The sequence below is a fragment of the Aythya ferina genome (genome assembly GCF_964211825.1).
Source record: "Aythya ferina genome assembly, chromosome: 10".
NCBI lineage: Eukaryota > Metazoa > Chordata > Aves > Anseriformes > Anatidae > Aythya > Aythya ferina.
In genome coordinates this window covers 11,492,011-11,512,909 of record NC_140306.1, presented here as the reverse complement: position 1 = coordinate 11,512,909, position 20,899 = coordinate 11,492,011, and the positions used below count along the sequence as shown (strand labels likewise).

Below are 20,899 nucleotides of genomic sequence, written 5' to 3'. Positions count from 1 at the left end.
TTCTGGCCAGATAAAAATATAGGAACTTGTAGAAGAGCATTTAAGTGCAAAAAGATCCAATTCTTTTTATAGAACTTTGTCTATATTTTTTGAGAGCGTATACAGGTACATATTTCTTAATAAACGTTTCCCTGTGACAATTAGGCATACAGTGTTTAGAGGCATCTCGTACACCACCATAACTACCATCAGCCAGGATACCTTCTCTGAAGTTTTCAGTATTCTACTAGTCGCTAGTTGCCTAGAGATTTAGGATTTCCATGTTTTCAAAGGCATCCAAGGAATTTAAAAGTCCAAGTCCCATTTAAGCTCAGTGTAATTTCGTAACTAAAGCATCTGCATCATTTTTAATGGGAGAACTTCAGCCCAAACTTGCTTGAAAATGTTTGCCAGATGACGTGATCTCCTTCCCACTGATAACAGAAAAATAACTCTCCTTGCTCAGCCCTGTCCATCTCCCAGGATCAGCCCTATAGCAAGTGTGTTTCAGATAATCTGATCTGATTTATTGCTGGAAGGGAAAAAGGAACTGTAAGGGTTTGAAACCGTGAGCACTGCAGGTCAAATCATGCCATTGGCCTTCATGAGATGAAGTATGGCAGTACTCCTAAGAGAGATTTTAACTATTTTTCTCCTTCAGACCCTGTGGCACCTTATTTATTTTCACATCCCATCTGATACAGAGGAGCCTGAGCCAAGGCCATCAGAAGTCTTATGATAGCCAAGCACGAGCCAGCTCCTGCTGAAGAATTCAGTGCTGGGCATGCCCGCAAGAGCTTTCCTAGCAGGTTACAGTGTGCAAGTGCTGCAGGTGGGAGCTCTCAGTGCAGAAAAGCTGCTGATTTCAGAGCAGCAAAGACGGACAGTTGTGCAAGGGTTGTGTTCCCATGGATGTGTGCCTGTGCTCTGTAGGCATCCCACTGTCAGCAGACTTGAAGTCATCTCTGTTCACATTGCCACATCTGACACAACTTGGCCTTTTCTCAGTAGTTTATGTCTTTTCTTCCTCATTTTGATGCTCTTCATTTAAAATAAAAATAAAATGTGACTTAAGTGTCACCAGGCTAGAAGAGGCTGGACACTGAGCAATGAGATTTTAGGCAGCCTGCAAAGCTTCTGATACTCTTTGGGAGTGGGTTTGACCATCGGAGACCTGAAGATGCTTTGATCAACTTTCAAAGTGCTTGTGTAGTTTATGGTTCTAGAAGGATTTGTCAGTTTGAGCTCTGTTTACTGCCAAGACAGAGGCCTAGATGTGGGATTGGATTAATATTGATCCTATCTTAGCAAATACTAGGCTTTTTTTTTTCCTTAAGCCATTATAGATTCATATAAAAATAATAATCAAAGAATCTGAAAATGAAAGACCCAATGGGCCATCTTTTCAAATATACCTTCACCTGGCCTTAATTTTCATCTGATTCTAAGCTCAGTGAAGTCGGTCAAAAGAATCCCATGATCCAAGTAGAAAATGGATGTGGCTCTGTCCACAAACAATGCCCTACAAACAAACCCCAGCCTGAGGCAATTATGTGCATTAATTGCACAAGAAGAATAGAAACTAAATACATACATATAGGGCCCTTTCCTTTTAGGAGTTTGTATGAGCAGATCATTTTCTTACACATCAAAACTAATTGAAATGGCACAGTGCTCGTTCACAGAAGGAGGATGCACAAGCTTTTTACGCATCCAATGATAGAGGTCAGCAGGAGGGAAATGTATTTCTAAAATATATTTTATTAGCTCTTTCAGGAGCCTGGCAAAGGTCTTAGAAGTTTCACTTTGATTTATTCTAACCGTACTGGAGAGTAAAGGAAAGGCTTACTTTCTGGAACAATTACATCATACTGTGCTTTTATGATTGGACTGTATTACAATTAAAAGAAACGTTTTAACCATGTAGTGCAGACTAAACTCTATCTGTATTTTTACAGCAGAAAAATTGTGAACTGTAATCGCCAATATTTACATAAAATTCCAAAGTATGTGTCTGTTTGGTTAGCAAATACTAGCATGTGAAACCTTAGTATCCCTGTCACTGAATAGTGAAATTAAAATAAATTATGTGTTGTAAACCCTTAAAACTTGACATCAGCACTGCTTTATTTACTGTTCAAACCCAGCCTTTCCCATAAATTTCTCTAGTTTCAGTTTCAGTCACTACCAAGCCAGTATCTGGGTACATCCTTTCCCACAGAAAAGAAAGTTCACAGCAAACCCATGGGAAGAAGGGAGCAACAGACCCAAAATGGCCCCTGGACTCACACATATCTGATATGTGCTAAATCTGCAGTCCCCTCTGAAACCTCATATGAAACATTTTCAACTTCTTGTTGTAAGGATAAATCCCAGACACATATAAACATGGTGATAGGAGAGGTAGGACCTTCTCCACGCTTCCTGCTGGAAGCAAGGGCAGATGCCTGCAGTATTCTGGGGGCACAGAGCACCCCAGACACAGACCAGGATCCCTGCATCCTATTTCCACCCTGCTGGCAAACCCCTTCTAGCTGCAAGCACACCCCATGTTGATTGTGGGCTCCCATCCTAACTTTGTTTGTATTTAATCTCTTGTGTTTCCTTTTTGAACTGGATGGCAGGTGTAAAATACTTTGAGACAGACAGTAAGCAATGGGTCTTACATCCTCCCTGCCACACAACTGCCTGCAGCAGACCCTGCATTGCTGTGCAGAGGCTCCATCACTTGACATTCTCATGTGTTTCCCCAGCCCTACACCCAGACACTCCTGCCCACAGAGTGCCCACGCACCCAGCAGCCCAAAGCAGCCCTGGCATTGCCATGGTGCCCACCCTGTTCAGCATCGAGCTTCCTTCTCCATCCTGCTCCGAGCTGGGGAAAGATTTAACACGTACCTTTCTGACGCCGGCAGCGGCAGGTGTCTGAGGCTGCGTGGGCGAAACAGGGCTCAAAAGGGAGGGAAACAAATCGCACATAGCAGCAGGGCTGCTGGTGCACCGTGAGGTGCTGGGGCTATGAATAGACCGAGCTGTGCTCCTGGCTGGGACATGGAGCTGCTCAAATGTCATGTGCGGGGGCATGCAGGGACTCAGCCGACTGGCACTGATGCTGCTCTCCTGCCCCTGTGCTGGCTGGATGGCTGCTGGCCAGACTCAGCAATCCCAGACTGAGGGGTCCTTGTGCAATGGCACAGCTCCTGCCCTGCCTCAGGGGCAGAAGATGATGGTGAAGACCAGGTGGTGGATGTGGACCTGTCCCATTCTCCGAGACTTCCCTGGAGGAAAACACACAGAAGGAGGCTTTGCCATTACTGAGAGAGGGCAGGATTCCTCCCAGACCTAGATCCTTATTTGGATCTAGGCAATTTTTTACCCATAACATGGAAAGTTTAAATTCCCTCCTCATATATACCTGGGATCCATCTGTCAAAGATTTGGCTCTTTGTACTCTCAGTGCAGGTTGAGAGAAGAAACCTGTCCCTTCACGTTGCTGATGCTGCAGACATGGAGGCTCCTGCAGGCCTGGTAGCCCTACTCTGTTCCTCTCTTCTCCTGATCCTCGTTGTTGCATGCTGTCCCCATCCCCACACCAGGCACACCGCTGTGCCACAGCTGATCGTGGTGCAGGGAGCAGTGCCAGCACAGGCAACGGCCAGGGTGACTCCAAGTTCACTGCTGAATTTGGGGTACCAAATTACTAGCTCACCCCATTTAAGCCACACTCAAAATCAAGGCCACTATCTCTACAGCTGGGATTTTTCCCAAACTTTCTTCTCCTCGTTAAGAGCTGGAATTGCTTGTAAAATGTCACTTTTCAAGGGAAGTAAGTATTTCTTTCTACAAAGGCTGACAGCTTTTGGAGAAAGGATTCCTGACTGCGTAGAAGTGTTATCTGCATATTTTTAATCAGACGTAAGGCCCGAGTGTCTTCTTGTTTATGCTGATGTAAATCAGAAACAGACCCACCAAATTGGTCCAGAATAATGGGGCTGCGCTGATTTACATCAGCTGCAGATCTCTTCTGATAGTGTTGTACTCCGTAAATTAAAGGGGAATCAAGAGGGCCATAATAAACTATTTATATCTCCATATGTTTAAGCAAAGATGGAAAAAAGATTAAGCAAAAATTAGGGTTATAAAATTGATTGATGTTGAGCCTATACTTTTAGTTGAGAAAGACATTAAGGGGTTTTCAGAATGTTCTTTTTTAAATGGCATTAATTTATTTATTCACTGAACTAATTGGTTGATTGATCATAATAGCTTCTGAGAAAATTGAAAATGAAATGTATTTCCTTATCTAGATTTTTAGTCTGATGGTTTTATTATAGGGCTTTTTCAAAAGCGGTGAGAGGAGTGTTCAGTAATGTTCAGTTGTTAAGAGCAATTAGTTTGTTTTAGGGTGAAAATTAAGATATACATTGTTTTAAAAAGCCTATTTCACATAAATTGTTTACAAAACAAAGGAAAAAATCAACATGATTAAAGTTTACTCATGTCAGAAAACTCAATAGATCAGATTACAAAGATATATACTGCCTAAACTCCCAGATTGTTCTTATTAAATGTTCAGCTTTATCTTAGAAATAAAAATGCCCAATCTGATACTATAGTTTTCACAGAAGCCAGGGTGGAACAGTGAACTGATGAAATGCCACAGCTATGATAAAAATGAACCATATCCCCTAAATTGCATTGTTCTCCTGTTAGGTGGAACAATTTATAGCACCGCGACGGTTAACGTGGAACATATATGTAATAAATTTTATTTATACGAAACCACTCTGCTACCATAATAATAACAATGTTTCTTTTATGAGTACATTTCTTCAGTTAATGTAATGAGCCTGCTTCACAAAAACGCTAACTAGCACTTTTGAAGACAAATTCCTTTTTATTGTTCACAAAACTTTGAACATTCCTCTTGTTAATTCCCTGAATTAATGGGCAGCCCTGAGCCAGCCTGGGACCCTCCGCTGCCAGGAGCAATTTCTGACTGCACAAGTGGAGTAACGCAGCGGTGAATCAGGCTTGGGCTAGGTCTGATGGAAATAGAAGCTTTCTCTGCTGTAAGCCAACCCCGTTTCCACCTTCTTCATGTAATTAAGTCACAATCCCTTTGTTCTAATATCATTATCTGTTGTCATGGTGATTTTGATTTACAAAAATGAATGGCTGAGAAGTGGGCGAAGACAAAAGTTTTGCTGAACGAGGTTAAGCTAATGGCAAATGGAAAATATCTGTGGCAATACAACAAACTCATGATCTTTTAACAGCAAATTTTAAAACAATGATAAGAAGTAGGTGTGAGAGACATTTGATGTGACTATATCGGTGTTTTGGAAATATATGTTGAACTTAACGTCTTAGAACAAGTTTTGCATGGCACCAGCCGTGCCATACCTTCTGGAGCTGCATGAACAAAGAAATCCCATTCTGAATCTCAACATCCTGTAATTAACCTACTGGAAAAACACTGCCTTGCTAGGCAAAAGTCCCGCCAGTTTCCAAGGGTGTGCTTTGATTTTGGGAACAGATACATGGCCTTTACAGCTCATCCAAAAGGAGAAAACCTGTTTTGATGGGTAATTATGTGGTGTGCATGCAAATTGTCCATAGGCAAGGCTGCATCGTGGCTAGCAGCGTGTGGGCACACAAGACACAGTCAATTAGAGCGGAGCTTTAGAAGAGATCTACATCAGCTTGGTTAAACTTGGGGCACCATTTTCCTTTGTTGTGACTGAAATGCTACAACCAACGCATGGAGCTGAGCTTATCTCCTCTTTCTCTCTCGCCATGGTTCTGTAATTTTGCCCTGGCTCTGCTGACAAATGCATACAGATGCTTCATTAACCAGTGGTGCAAAACCATTCCCTTGCACATGGCTCTGTGCCTGTAGGTGCTCCCCAGCACAGCCATTTCTCCACACCCCCAGGTGCCTCAGCCCTGCGCTTGTGTCAGGCACATGGGCACAAGGCTGGGGAGGGTCAGTGCCAAGCAAAATGGAAAAATGTCGGCATTGAGCCAGCAACCCCCCCGGTGAGGCAGTAAGAAGCTCTATATTACTCCAACATTTACATTTGTTCCTAGAATTGGTTGGGAATGGCCAATTTCTTGTTTCTAGGACTTAATCCTCTCCTTCCTGGTGCAGAGCATATTTTCTTTTCCCGGAGTGTAAGACAGCCTCTGACTCAGGGACTGGTATCTTGCTTTACTTTCAGCACGCAAGTAGTCCTGTGATGTCAGCTCATCCACTTGTGCCAGCCGTGCTCTGAGTGCCTGCAGGCTGGCCATGGCACCTCAGGGACACAGCTGCTGCCTCCTCCCAGCGGGCAGGGAGGGCTCCAAAATCCTCCCGGCTGGGCGAGGAGCTGGGGTGCATTCAGGTCCTGATCACCGTGCTGAACCTCATTTCACAAGGTGCTGTGCAAGTGGAGGTTGTTGTGTGTGCCTTCTGCTACAGCTAGTTATGGTGTGTTGGTTATCATATCCATATACACCATGTCAGTTTGAATACATATATACAGGGAAAACAGAGAGATTTACTTGACCGGAGAATCCATTTTAATCCTATTATCTCTTTTTTTCAGTCCAAACACAACACTGATTTCTTTTTTCTTTAGGACGAGTGCTGACCTTTAGAGCAGAGCAAGGGCAACCCTGGGCTCGCCTGTGTCCACCAGCCCAGGGAGCAGCACCCCTGCAGTCCCTCTGAATTGAAAGCTCTTCCTGGCTCTGTCAACCTGAATCCCAGGTTGCCTCACGGATAATGTGGCATGCCAGCCACCCGCTGCTTTCTCATTTAAATAAATGAGAAAGTTGAGGCTAAATTAACACTCCAGCGGAGGTAATAAGGGCCGACTCAGCAGCTGCCGTGATGTATGCAAATTGCAGTTTCACACATTAGGAGCTAGATGTTGCTTAATTTGTAGGCCTTTCTGTCGCCTAAATGAAAGAGCCTTCGACAAATTCAGGCAACCTTAAAAAATAAAAGGCCACAGAAAGCCCCTGAATTGAATTGCTCCTGCACCTATAGTCTTTCTTGTGGGGCTTCCCTCCTGATCCCCCGACAAGCAGTTATTGCTGAGTTACACTGCACTGCCTGATGCCTTCAGGCAAATAGCTGCTGATTTTCAGAGCAGCCTGACTGAGAACGCACTGCCAGCCCTTTGGTAGAAACAGAAATATGATTATTTATTTTTTTTCTCAGTGGTGCCACAGTCCGGGAGCTTAACATCCACTGGGCTTCTTTCTCTGGAAATGAAGCTGTAGCAGTGCAAAGGAAAACCCCTGATAGCAGCCAGTTAATCAGACAGAAGGAATGGGCTGATAGGAGAGGATTTGTTCTTCTTTTAGATCTGTAGAGATGGGAACACAGATGCAAAGAAGCATGTAACTGGATGGGGGTTGTGGAAATGCTGTTCTGTACATTAGTTTATAGGCTTTTAGTGTCGCTAAGAAAATTATGGACATAACCATGTTAGGGTCAAAAAGAAGAATTCTAAATGGAGATAAAAATTGAAACTCAGGAAGGGAACTGCATACCCAGAATAGCAGGACATGAAGCCATTGTGGCCACACAGAGTAGAAAAAAATAACTGTAATGTTTGTCAGGCTTACATGTCCTGTAAGAAGAAATAAAATACTAAAAACCTTGTAAGTAAGAATTTAGCTGGTTCAGAAATGCCACAGCCACAGGATATGTGGCTAAAAAATGCTCCCAACTCACCAGATTGTTCCCAGCTTTTATTCAGGAATGCAGGGGTTTCATTCTAAAATAAATCCCATTCAGATGATTCAGCTTTTTCCTGTCTTTTTTGCTCTCCTGACCTGCACGGTCAATCCTTAAGAGCTATTGCCACAGGGCTTTGAATTCCTTCAGAGGAAATGCTCCTTCCTCCATCTGGTCACCAGTTCCTTCGTGCTCTCAGCCCCTGCTCCTGGATGCCACTTTCTTAGCCTTCGCTCATCCCTTTCATAGCCTGGAGATACCGTGGTGACTCCCAGCATGCCTTTAGCAAAGAAATAACAGGAACTTGTCCTGTGTTGAAATGAACTGTGACATGAAAATGCAAGTGAAGAAGCACCAGTGGCCATGTGGGCAAGAAACACTCAGTTTGGAACCAAAGCTCAGGGTCTGAGGGCAGCTCCCAGTTCCCCGATATGAGCACACACCCAGGCTGGAGGGGAGCTGGGCACACACCTCCTCCCACCACCCTTACACCTGCACCAGGAAGGAAACCAGAGACACATGGGGGAAAAAGAGCTGCAGACTGCCCTGGTCTGAGCTACAGGGGACAAGCATTGAGGGAAAAACCCTGAAGAGCCTCCATCCTGCTGTCCAGATGTAGTCCCGGCAGAGCTGGGTGCTTTATTGCTCAGGACACAAAGTGGGACCATAGTTCTGACTGCTGTGACTTTATCACTTGGTGCAAGCCCCTGCAGATCTCTTGGCCTTTGTCCCTCATCACTGAACCAAGATGATGATGGAGCTTTCCTACCAGTTGGAGAGATTAATTCATTGAGCTGCAGGGCTCATGTGCCAATAGCGCAAATTAAGACAACATATGTAGGTTTGCATATTCCAATAAATTCTGCATTTGCTTCAGCCCCATACCTAATGCACAATTATGCCACAAAAAATGCATGAAAATGTGTTCCTAAGCAGCAGTTACGGCAAATGAATTACCAACATATGAAGGAAAGTATGCATGGCTTTTCTGACAAACAGAGGCAATAACTCTGAGAGAAGTGGACTTCTCCTGTCATAGGCATGAGACATTTGTCCCTAACGTGGCCCAAAGATGCTGCTGCTACTTGGATGTCCACTCCTCAACATTCATCTGGAGGTGGCTCCTCTCTCCCATTCCCACATGATGAAAGTACGTGCCAGAGGTGGACAGCCCAAAGTGTCCATCTGTCCATGGGTGTTGTGTTGATGGGGGGACAGCTGGCCGCAGGGGGAGCAGGAATAATGGACCACCTCGCAGAGCCTTGTCCTCAGCAAGAGGCACACATCCTGGCTCAGGCCAGGAACCACGCATCCTCATTCCTTCCGTAGTCTGAGTCACCAGACTGTAGCCTTTTGTGTTCAGCTGTGAGGGATCTCATGAATTTGGAGGTAAGAACTTGGGAAGATCTGTAATACTGTCACCTGTATAATTACCCATCTGCAGCTGCCCATAAACATGCAGCTTATTTGCTACTGAACATAGTGGTTAGTTCCAGAGCAGCAGTACATCACAGAAAAAGAACAGGAATTAGGATCCTTCAAAAAAGTGAAATTTCTTCTGTCCACAAAAAACGATGAAGAAATGTAGCATCTTCCAAGTAACACCCCATGTGGCACCTTTCCAAACCTCTTTCCATATGCTCCTAAGTGTCGAAAGCCCAAATGTTCCATGTCTTGCTGCCAAATTCTCTGGCTTGCTCCCAACAGCTCTTACAATACAGTTGGGTATTGTCTAGTATGAAGAAAAAAAAATTACCTCAGATTGATAATTAAAAATATATTTGATCATCATATAGATATGAATGGCCAAGGGGTTCAGTGTTGAATGAATCATTCATGTTGACAGATCGCAAAGCAGCAGCAGGATATATTTCTAATCTTACTGAAGTTGCCCCGAAATCCCAGTTTGTTGCAGAACATATTGCTGGAGAACCTTGAAACTGGAGGGCATAAGTGGAAACAGAAGAGCCACGGCAGAGACTTGCCTGAAGAGGGAGACCTTGGACTCAGGCTGGTATCACTGGCTTGGTTTCACCTTGTCACATTTCAGACTGAGTCCCACAGCATCAAAGGTTGGAAGTTTATCCTTGTTTTAAACTGCTGTAACTACGTGACTGCAGGAGCTCAGGTGCTGGGTATGGATCTCAGGATGGGACTCAGGACACGTGCCTTGCCCAGCATGTCTCATAAAGGCATCATGGCACAGGTGTGGCTCAAGTGCTAAATGTTGTGGCTTTCCTTCTGCTGTCCTCTTCCTCAAAATGTTCCAAGGTTTTGGAATGAAGGTGTTTAATGCATGTGCCTTCATACAGAAGCCGAGTGCTTTCTTCCTGCCTGGAAGGGTAGCATCTCCAAACCTTAGATTTCTACAAAAGGAAGTTGCTGTAACTCCAGAGAAGATTCAGTAATGTACCAGGAAAATTCAACAAGTAAAATCAATACAGGTACTGGTGTCAAAGCAGAATGCTGGGAACTATAAGATTCCTATGTACAGGAGTTCAGGGAACCCTGCTGATAGGTCTGCATAGGGGATTTGCACTGATATTACCAGCTCACAGCCACTGCAGATGCTTGGGACTCCAAAGCACAAACAAAACTAAGAGAAACAAACAAGAGAATCAAAGGTTGTATCCAAGATATTACAAATATCTTGTGCCGGGGGAAGCAGGCTGAGGACTGGGGGAAGAACACCGAAATACGGTAGCTTTGGATGTTATTACCAGCACATGCTGTAACTTTGCAATACAATCAAATAGGCAGGCTGTTAAAGGCCTGGAGGATTGAAGATGTCCGTCTCCAAAGCACATGAGGCTCTGGTACCAATCTTTTGCTGTCTTGAGATACAATATTGTATGAAATACTTCAGGTGCTTATGGATGTTCTATCCTCTTTTTTACTGTATTGCTTCTCATTTGACATCCTCTTTCCCAAAGCGTGCTTCTGAGTTAATCTTTGTATGCATCAGTCGAGCCTAGGAGGAAAACCAATGAGCATGTTTTCCTGCACTAGGAGCTGTAAAGTAATTTGTAGCAGATACTGTAAAAATCAAATAACTGAGAGGGAACAATTAAGAACCAGATGCAAACAATAGTGAACATGGTGTTTACTACAGAATAAGTTACATGTGAATTTGTGGTATTGAGTTGCAACACTGAGCACAACAGGACCTTATTTTTTTGTCTGCTTGGTGCTACCGCAGTGCATGTACACGAGAATAGTGCCAGGAGTGAGCTGTGTGCTTGGTGGAAGGTTGTTGTAGGACACTATGCAGTTCCTGTACCAGGAAAGCAGAATAAATGCTAGAGTTCCCCTGGTTGTTCCATACCATAATGCTGACAACTCCTCTGATATGCTCTTTGCTTGATGGATATTCTTCACTTTCTCCAGTACTACTTCTGATTTACATCAGGGTGAGCAAGAGCAGAATCAGGCCTCCAGTTAAATAACTAATGCAGCTGTTTTGCTGAACCAGCTTCCTGGCTGGGAATGAATCCAGTCAGCTGTGGATAACAAAACCCAGTAATAGAGATTTCAAAGATTTCATACATTAATTTTTTTTTTTTAATATTTGCAGAGTTACTTTTCTTACAAAATCTGTTAGGCAGATGTTAGGAAGTAATTACTGTACATGAATCAGAAAGAAAATGCACATCTTACACAGCCTTACATTGACTGTGTGTGAGTGGCCAGAGTAGAGAAACCAAGGATAAATGAGAAAATATACATACATACATATATATATATATAAAATACATGGGCAGAATCTGCCAGAATTTGCCATGGGGTTATAAGGAAGAAATAACACAAAGCAAACTCTTCTCATCATCCATAAGTTCAACGTATATCCAAAACAATAAGCCTACTACCTTCTCTGGCAACAGCTAAAACTCATGATTTGTGGATGGAAGATGAATTTAGCCCTGACTAAGTAGGTACATTTCCTATCAACACCAAAGAGCCCTTCAGCCAATTACACCAGTAATCAATGTGTTGGACAGAACTGAAACATTCCTACCTATGCTTTTGTGCTCACACATCCCAAAGCATCCTTAGCTCACTGAGCACATAGATGTAACTAAGAGTGATCATAAGCTAAAACTCTTGCCTTCATGTATAAAATGTTTGTAATTTTACTCCTGAAATATAGCAAAACTTCAAACAGTGGTGGCAGCAGTAATAACACCCAAGACATTAGCATAGAAAGCAAAATTGGAGGGAACACTTTGCCCTGAAGAATGCAGTTGTCCCATGATATTGTCCAGGGCACAGTATTCCCTGTACTTGTAAATCTAGGGAATCCTTAATGACTGAAAAGTTACTGCTTGAGTTGTTCCTGGGGCTCTGATGCTGTATTTTGAGATGAGGTTGGAAATAGTAATTGTATAATTGGGTAAACAAAATTGGAAGCCATTAAGAATGGATTCAGCCCTTGGCTTACCTCCAGTATTGAGCCCTATTTGTCTCTGTTCTGATTTCTCCCTTGCAAAATAAAAATATTTTGAAACCACTTCAAAATCTCAGGTACAATGCACCAAATTAGAGTTAAATAATATATCTCAATAAGTAATAATAAAACCACCATGTCTTCCATGACATTTTCCACACTAGTAGTTAATGCACTTCATAAACCAGGCTGATATATTTACCCTTACCTTTCAGTGTGGCTGGAGCAACCGAGGCCAAGGTAGGACATGACTCACCTGTACCACCACAGCTGCCTTACGATGCCTTTTAGGAGCATAACACATACCTCTATGTTGTGCTGATACTCACACATAAAATCAGTTGCATTCAAAAAATAAATTTAATATCAATTATTATGGCCCTATAAAATTCCATCTCAGCATTTACAAATCTATACACTACAAAAAAGAAATGTTAGAAGAGAAGCCTTAAAATTGCAAACCCGCCAGGACATTTAATATTTCAAATCTAAATTACAACATAAAACCTAACTTTGAAAAATGCTATGAAAGCACCAGGGTTGGGTGCTTTTTTAAAACAACATTTGTCATAAAAAAGATCTTGAACATTTGGGTTGCCAAGGCAGAAACAAGCACCACAGACACATTTACCCTTATGGGGATTCATCAAGGTTGTGCAGTGCAGCTGTTGTCTTAGTAAAAGAAAATATCGGCCCCTGGCTGGAAGAAACAGAAACATAATTATGTTATGATGAGCTGGAAAACATGCAAAGAAAAATTGGAATGCAAAGCATGATAAATGATGCTTTGTCAATTGCAAAGCAGCAAGAAAACCAGGCGGCACAATAATAACTCTTCTCCAGTCAGTGCTTCCAGTTTGGCTACCAAAATAAAGCACCACTCTAACCACGACAGAATAGCTGTAGCTTTTTGCTGTATTATTTTGTCCTGATACAATGATGTTGGGTTGGTAAAGTGGAATACGCAGCCATCATTTGTCATGGAAATGAGAAAAGGAATGGGCAGGTACTTCTCAAAATTGAGAATGTAATTCCAGCAGTAGAAAAAATATAAGATTATTTTAGAGCTGATTTTTATGCATATTAAAATTCAAAGTTAAGAGTATTCTCCTTTAGGACACCTTTTAATGATATTTTCTGTCATAAAACCCTGGTCCTATAGAGGTGACCAACGCTGTATCAGCAGTAACATGGCTACATGCAGTAAAATAGGAAATGCCATCCCGTAGCAGACTCGTTAATCTCTCTGTCCTCACCGTGACAAGGACAGGATTTCCCTTCAAGTGTTGCAGCAGTGTGCTTGTCTAGGGTATCAGACACTGGAGTTTATTCTCCTGATGTGTGTAAATCCAGAGGGAAAATGAGTAATTGTGTTTCTTTACAGGAAACTTTTATTTAGAAACCACCACCGGGCCAGAGAGATAAAAAGGGATATATGTTTTAAGTAAACCCTCTAATGATAAAGTGAAAAAAATGATTAAAAAAAAAAAAAAAGCTTTAAATCTCACCCACACTAATTAGGGAGCCGGATTTGTTAGGGTTAGCGTGTCCAGGGGCTCCAGAGGAGCTGTTGCTGTGCCCTCTAGTGCCGGCGAGCTGCACTCCTCGCTGCAACGCCTGCACAGCCCCGGACTTCAGCACTGGGAAATCCAAGCAGGGAGCTCTTATCTGCAGCACCTACCCAGGCCCTTTCCCGTGGGGCACTGCTGAGGTTACACGAGAATTTAAAAAACGAGCAAACAAACAAAAAATCATATTTATACTCAAGCAGAGATTTGCTAGAATAACTCTGGCAATTTTCCCTCTACAGACAAAACTTTAGGGTGAGTTTCACCCTTTCATTTTGAATTTGCTACCTTTGGAGGATGCCTGTTAATTTTTTTCTTACTAAGAATGTCTCAGAATCTGGTATTAATATTCTTGGTGGGTTTTGTTTGTTTGTTTTTTAATTAAAAAATCAACAAATCAACCACCAAACAGAACATGTATTGCTTCTGTAATTAAAAGCAACTGGCTCTGAAATTAGCATATATGTAGGATGGGTCATTCTCTATACATCAGTTTAAAGGACTGAAACCTATATCCAAGCAGTGTATTTTTAAGTGGATATTTTTGGTCCTGTCAAATTAGTAGCACAGGCAGAATACCAATCACTTCACTCATATAGCTACTGTTTGCAGTCACAAATTTATAAGTGACTTCTAATGACAGCAGGATTTGCAGTATTTTTATTACCTCTATTACCTACAAAAAATTAGTGCTATATTTATCGCTAATTATTTTCATTTACATGATAAAAATACTTTATTACTTCACTGTAGTTAGCATCTAGAGGTATTAAACCACTTGCAGCTTCCTCTAATAATTCTATTCCCTCTGTGATTAGAGCAAATGAAAACAGAAAAAGAAATTACTGATAAGCAACAAACTGATGGAAACCTGCAAGCTGTCTCTGTGGTACTCACATATTCCCGTGCTAACCCTTCAACCTTTCTCCATCTCACTTAGCAATAGTTTGAGAAGAGGTACATGGCACTGTAGAATTGCAGACCAATGCCAGGCTCATTTTCATGTCTGCTGATATCATTAAGCTCAACTTGATCAATAAAACACTGTCCTTTAACATTTTCTTCCTCGGTCTGGTTTGCCCGACACCAAGTTTAGTTTTTGGCTTCAATGCATTAAAATAGATATTTTATAGGAAAACAGAAAGAGTTGAGTTCAATGCCTACTCCAGGATATGTCTTACTCAGGATACCAACAGGCAAGCCAAGGCAGATTGCACCAATAAGATGACTAACTGGACTCTGTCTAGGGATAAATAAAACAAATAGCCAAAGAGAAGGGCAAAACCAAAAGCATGACTGCACTGACAGCTTTAGTGACATCGGGTTCTTTGCTTTTCACTTGATTTGAATTCTTCCTCTTCATGCTTCATCTATCCCTGTTTCCCATGTGCTCCCTCTTGTGCTGTCTGCTGCTCTCCAGCTGCTCCCTGCTTACTGTAAATTCAAGCATTTTTCTGTTGGAGGGGATTCTTCCACGACCATGTACTACTTAGGTATTTTGTCATTGCATCTTCCTCTATTATTTTTTTCCTCCTTTTCATCATCAAAAGTTCTCCTTGAGGTACTGTCCAGCAGAATCACACATGGCATAGCACCCGCACTCCATCAAATCCCCCTCCCAGGCAATGCTCCTTCACAATTTAGGAGTGTGATACTGTCAACCAAAGCAGAGGGAACTCATAAAGTCTACTTACCTCTGCATTCCAACAAGATATGACCCATTAAAAATTCATTTTGTGAATGAAAACCTAATGACAAAGAAAATTCTCTCTCATTCCCCTGCCCCAAAATCAGAATTAAATTCCAGCCCTCCATGATGTCTCCCATCCATCCAGTGCTCCCCTTTCTTCTGTCTCCCCTTGTTGTCATAAAAACTTCTCATGACAGTTTTTTTTCACTATCTTTTCATAAACTGATTCTTTTCCTAAAATTTGCCTCATTTGAAGGCCTAATCTTTTTCTTTGTACTCCTTAGACATCAATGGATTTGCTTAAATTAAGCAGGGTTCAGTCTTTAATAAAACAAACACCTTTCTCTTCAAAGTGTGATTACTGAGTTAATGTAAAGATTCACCAAGTGTGTTTCTACTTTTTATTAAGAAGTTGGTTTAGCTTAAACTGTATTTCCAAAATGTATTTCACTCCACAGAGACAAGAGAAGTTGTTATAGTCTCTTAAATACTGCATGCTCACACATCCCTTTGATTTCTCACCAGGATCCCAGCATGCAATACATGCCCTGCTCAAGCCTTGTGTATTGTTTTGGTATCTGCTGGGTGAATCCTTCAGACTCAATACAGTTTTCTCAGGTGGATTTTCATTCACAGCTTAAACTCCCTATGAATAGAATGCACATAGTCATCGCTTGCATCTCATTCATTTTTATGATGTTATCACAAGACGGGAGGGAGGTGTGTGCTATCCATGCAAAGAAATGTCCCCAAATTCCTGTGGGCTCAAGAATGATGGAGAGAAGGAACTTATGGGTTGGTTCATGCTCCTCTCGTCCACTCCTGTGTGACAGTGAGACCCTGGGCCTGGCAGAGAGCGCAGGCTGGACCACAGCCCTGCTGCCATTATGCAGAGGTTGGCTGCATGGCAAGTGGGTCACGCATCCGGGCTGACCAGGGCAGGCTCTCAAAGGCAGTATCCCATCCTTGTGTCCCAGCAAAGGTCATTTGCTTTCAGATGCTATTTTTATCTTGAATTATGGGCAGAGATTTTTCCTCGTCTTCCCCACCTCTCTGTGGCCCTGGGAACTCGGATATTCCCAGCACCACAGCGGGAGAGGAGCCTGCCCCTCGAATCAGGTTTCACAGACCGCTGTAGGGAAGCATAAAGTGTTCCTGGCTGATAAACTGTGTGAGCTGGGGAAGAGGGGTCTTCCCTTCTTTCTTCTCTTTTTAATCCAGTTATTATCTGATCTGCCTCCTTTAAATAAACAAACATGCCCTTGATTCTCCCAGCTCTGGAGCTGACTGGCGATAGCTCTTTAATACCACCCACCCCTGCGCAGCCGGTAGCTGGCCTAGCAAATTATACACCTCCAAGTACAGCTCCCAGGACTCTGGCCAAGACCCCATCTGACCTAAATCTTGCTCATTATAAGCAGCCATAAACGTTTTTTGTTAAACAATAGCACTTACAGGAATATGTAATTTTTCTTTTGCAGTTTATAACTAAAGCCCCCTCTAGGGCATTTAATATAAATGACACTGAAAGAGGAAAAAATCTGCTTTTGATTTCCTTTTTATTTTTTTGTATGGTCATCTCAGAGGTTTTGCATTTATTGTTATTATTGTTCGCATGTATTTTTTTCCTTCCTTCAGCCTTTGTTCAGAGGTTTGGACTTACTGAGCACATTGCCTAGCTTTAAGAAATATTGCAAAGAGCTGCCTCTTCTTAAAAAGCCCTGAGACCTGTAATTATATGTAGGCATCTAAAAATTAAAGTTTATATTATTAGCGTGATGAAACATAAAAGGCCTGAATCTGTGCTCTTAATACAAACAAATTGAAAGCACTCAATAAATGCTAAGCACTTACCAGTATTAAATGACAAAACTCAGTATCTGGATGCCTTTGGGCTGGGAAGCTATTTCAACCGTGGGGAAGCTTGCTGCGACAATTTTCATAAGCAAATGTCATGTGCCATAAAATATATCTCCAATTATACAGCTGTAACATATGTATTGAGTATGAGCTCTGGTAATTACCCGCACTACATCTGGTTAAATGTTGGATTGTTAAATCGCTTTTATGCACCAAGGGTGCAAACCAAGGTGCTGGGGTGCTCCTCCGAGCCTGGAAGACCCGAGCTTCCCTGCGTGTCCCATCTGACCCCAAAATTTGGCTTGGGGACCACAAAGGGAGATCCGTGCCGGGGATGCCCGGGAGGGGCAGGGGCAGGAGGAGCCCCGGCGGGTGAGGCCGAGCCGGTGAGGAGCCCCCCGAGCTGGACAGCCCCCGGGGAACCGGGGGGGGACCGAGGGGATGGAAAAAGGGGGGGAAAGCGGGGTACAGCCACCGGTGCCCATCGCGCTGCTCCGCTCCTGGTGGGGTGCTAGGGCAGCGAGCCGAGCCCAGAAAGACCTGAGCTGGAGTGGGTGCTCGAATCCTTCCTCCTCCTCCTCCTCCTCCTCCTTTTCTCCTCCTCCCTTTTCTTCCTCCTCCTCTTTCTTCTCCTCCTCCTCTCCTCTTCCTCCTCCTCCTCCTCCCTCCCTCTGGGCAAGTTGGGCTGCACCCGAGGCTGCTTGGCGGCGGGGCTCGCCGGGATAAAAGGATTCCCCCCCCTCCAACCCCCGTCCCTCCATCCCTCGGCTCCCCCCGCCGCCGGGGCCGCGACCCCGCCGGCGGCAGCAGGCAGGAAAGTTGCAAACAACCTGCGGCCGCAGGAACTTTGCGCGCTGCCCCAGCTGCGTGCGTTCAAGGTGCCTTTGATGTGTGCAGCAGCTTCTGGAAAGCGGGCTGCAGCTTTTCCCACCCGCCAGCCCTCCCTCTCCCCACCCTTCCCCTCCCACTTCAGCCGCCACTTCAGCCCGCACACGCGATTTGTTTGAAGGGGAGGGGAAGGGAGGGGAGGGGGGGGGGGGGGAAGAGGGAGAGGAAAAAAAAAAAAAAAAAAAAAAAAAGTGATGAAATGAACAAGAAGTGGTGAAATTACCCAAGCGACTTTTCTCAAAGAGAGAGAGCAAAGCGGCGAGAGGAGCGGCGGCGAGCCCCGAGCAGCCCGCCCGGCACCGGAGCCCCCCGGGGGGGCTGCGTGCTCGGGGGGCTGTGAGAGCGGCTCCGCAGCGAGATGCGAAAAGCCTCAGCTGTTTGCCTCGCCATGCCGGCTTCCCACTAGAATGCCAAGCCTTGCACAGGATGAAAACAGGTTCGTTTCCATTTCTGCTGGGAAATGTTGCGCTCCCCACCGCCACCACCTTGCTGTTGGAGATGTCGGAGAAGATCTTCATGATGAAGCAGAGCCCTCTGCTGCTGCGAGCCCTCCGCTCTTCTTCGGAGATGTTGAGACAGAGATAAATCTTTTATGCAGCTGTCTTTTCATAGCTGTGGCGGTTGCTGTACAATCTGCACTTGATTGCAGCTAAAATATTCTTTTTAAGATCCGTTTCACAAATAAACACAGATGGGAGAAGTGGGAGAGGGAAAGCTGTACTGAAGTAGTAATGGTGGATTGATCTTCCTTCTTTCCCCCCCGTTCAGTGTCCTCCCCCCCAAATGAGAGCCTTTTCTGAACAAAAATGCTCTGTTTCAGTTTAAAGCAGGAAAGATTTGGGGGACTGTTTGGATGGGGCTTTGGAGGGAGACTTCCATCAGTGGTGCTTGCCTTACTTTCCTGAATGTCCGTGGCTACCAAGCTCATCAGCCTCTGTCTTGCCTTCACCTGTCTTAAAGTCTCTCTTGTTTCTTCTAACACCTTGCAGGTCATTCCTCCAGAATGCCAGAGGAAAGTTCGCCAAAGCGGAGTCCTCAAAACATCCCATACAAAGACCTGCCCCACATCATCAACGCTGACGGGCAGCATCTCTTCTGCAGGTACTGGAAGCCAGCAACAGCTGCCAGGTGAGCACTTCCAAGCAAATGCCCTTTTTGACTATCAGTAAATAAGCCTCTCTTCATGTGATTATTATTTTTAACTTGGCTGGCATGCCAGGGCTGTGTGCATAGAGCTTTACAGAGCCGCTGAGAAGAGATGCCTCTCATCTAGAGAGCTCCTACTGTGATGAGTGTATTCCCCAAACCTTTACTCCCTCAAGTTTGCCTTACAGATGTGAACTAGAGTTACTTGAGCACAGCTGGCTTGGTTGGCAGTTTCAGTATGCTACCGGCTGGCACACGCAGGTGGCTGGTGCCTACCAGCAATGAACAAGTGTCTCCAAACTAATAGCACAGGCAATCAGGGAGGGATGAAATGATGGCTTACTGATGTCTACTCTTGTTAATTTTCTTACTGTCAACAAATAAAACAGCAGCATCTGACTTCAGTTTGAACAGTAATAGCACAAATCTCAGAGCAACAGGCAGGATTGGTTTGACTACACTGCTTCTTGACTGCTTTTTTTTTTTTTTAAATCTATGGTTAATGAATGATTTAAGGACCTCTCACTGGAAACTGTCTGTGATTTCAAAACTAAACTCAGTAATAAACATAGACAAGGACTGAGATAGAGAAATGTAAATAATGTATTTTTTCATAATTTACATAATCCCCTTACTGTAATGTCTTTCTGTGCTTATTATGTGCTGATTGTGGTCTGCTATAGAAAGCTATCTGTGTTTCTCCCATAGTTACTTATGATTGTTCCTCTTTCTGTCAGTATCTGCTGTAAGATTCTGGCTTGATGTGTGTTTTACTACCACTAGTTGTACAGGTAGCTACTTTATAAAAGTCTGAATGTTGTTTTATTTTTTTCTTTTAGTTCAGGCCAACAGGAAAAGCTATGTTGATCTTTTTAAATTTAAGTTTAAACAACTAATAAACAGTTGCAGGAAAAGTGGTTCAAGCTCAAAAGGAGTCCCACCTTTTCCTTGACCACCCAGTAAGTCAGACAACTTGTGCCCGCCAACCAAAGGGGCAACACGAGTGGCTTACAGACGGGTGGTGGCGAGCACCTAAGCAGTGTACGCTGCCACCTTGTCCCCAGGGAGCAGCACTGTGCAGCCACCCCCCTGTAGCTCTGTTGCACTTCTTGGGCTCTAGGACATGGGACTTGGCTTAAGATCACCAGGTCCACGATGCATTTTATAGTAACCTCTAATCACTGCCTTTCAGAAACAGAGAGGAAAGTTTTTGGCACTGGTGTTTTACATATCCTTTGCACCAGCCTGAAGATTTCCTCTACTAGAGAGGAAAAAAAAAAAAAAAAAAGCTATCAAAACAAGCTTCTACTGTGAAATCAGGCTGTCTCATATTGTAATGCTAATTAATCATTAAGTGCCCACAATGTTCTTCACCCAGTAGTGGAATTACTTTCTCTTTTCATGTTTAATTTCTTAGCAAATTAGTAGTGAGTGGAGGGGTCTTTGATCAAGAAATGAAAGGCTGATAAAGAACTGAGAGTTAAAACTTGGTGTCTAAGTCCTCTGGGTAGTTATTTTTTTTACGGCTCTGTGCACCAAGCAGTTAATTGAGAGAGCCTGCCCTAGTTTTGTAACAACAAAAGTAGATG

The 20,899-nt window shown here is 43.5% G+C and overlaps 2 protein-coding genes and 1 long non-coding RNA gene across 3 annotated transcripts in view; 1 reads left to right on the top strand and 2 right to left on the bottom strand.

Moving 5' to 3' along the window:
• The window catches only part of KBTBD12 (kelch repeat and BTB domain containing 12), a 35,678-nt gene extending 31,723 nt beyond the window's left edge, over nt 1–3,955 (bottom strand). The window contains exons 1-2 of the mRNA XM_084530775.1: nt 3,395–3,955; nt 2,878–3,257 (exon numbers count right to left, since the gene is read on the bottom strand). The gene's annotated coding sequence lies outside the window, so the exon portion shown is untranslated. The remainder of the gene's footprint in view (nt 1–2,877; nt 3,258–3,394) is intronic.
• Nucleotides 3,956–10,802: 6,847 nt separating this feature from the next.
• LOC311442026 lies at nt 10,803–18,214 on the bottom strand. The gene is made up of 2 exons (XR_014696419.1): nt 17,271–18,214; nt 10,803–11,214 (listed from the first exon to the last, which is right to left on the bottom strand). It is a non-coding gene; the product is annotated as an uncharacterized lncRNA (long non-coding RNA).
• Nucleotides 18,215–18,395: 181 nt separating this feature from the next.
• The window catches only part of MGLL (monoglyceride lipase), a 63,876-nt gene continuing 61,372 nt past the window's right edge, over nt 18,396–20,899 (top strand). The window contains exons 1-2 of the mRNA XM_084530774.1: nt 18,396–18,600; nt 19,154–19,292. Of these exons, the coding sequence (XP_084386900.1) occupies nt 18,591–18,600; nt 19,154–19,292 (149 nt within the window). The 5' untranslated portion in view covers nt 18,396–18,590. The remainder of the gene's footprint in view (nt 18,601–19,153; nt 19,293–20,899) is intronic.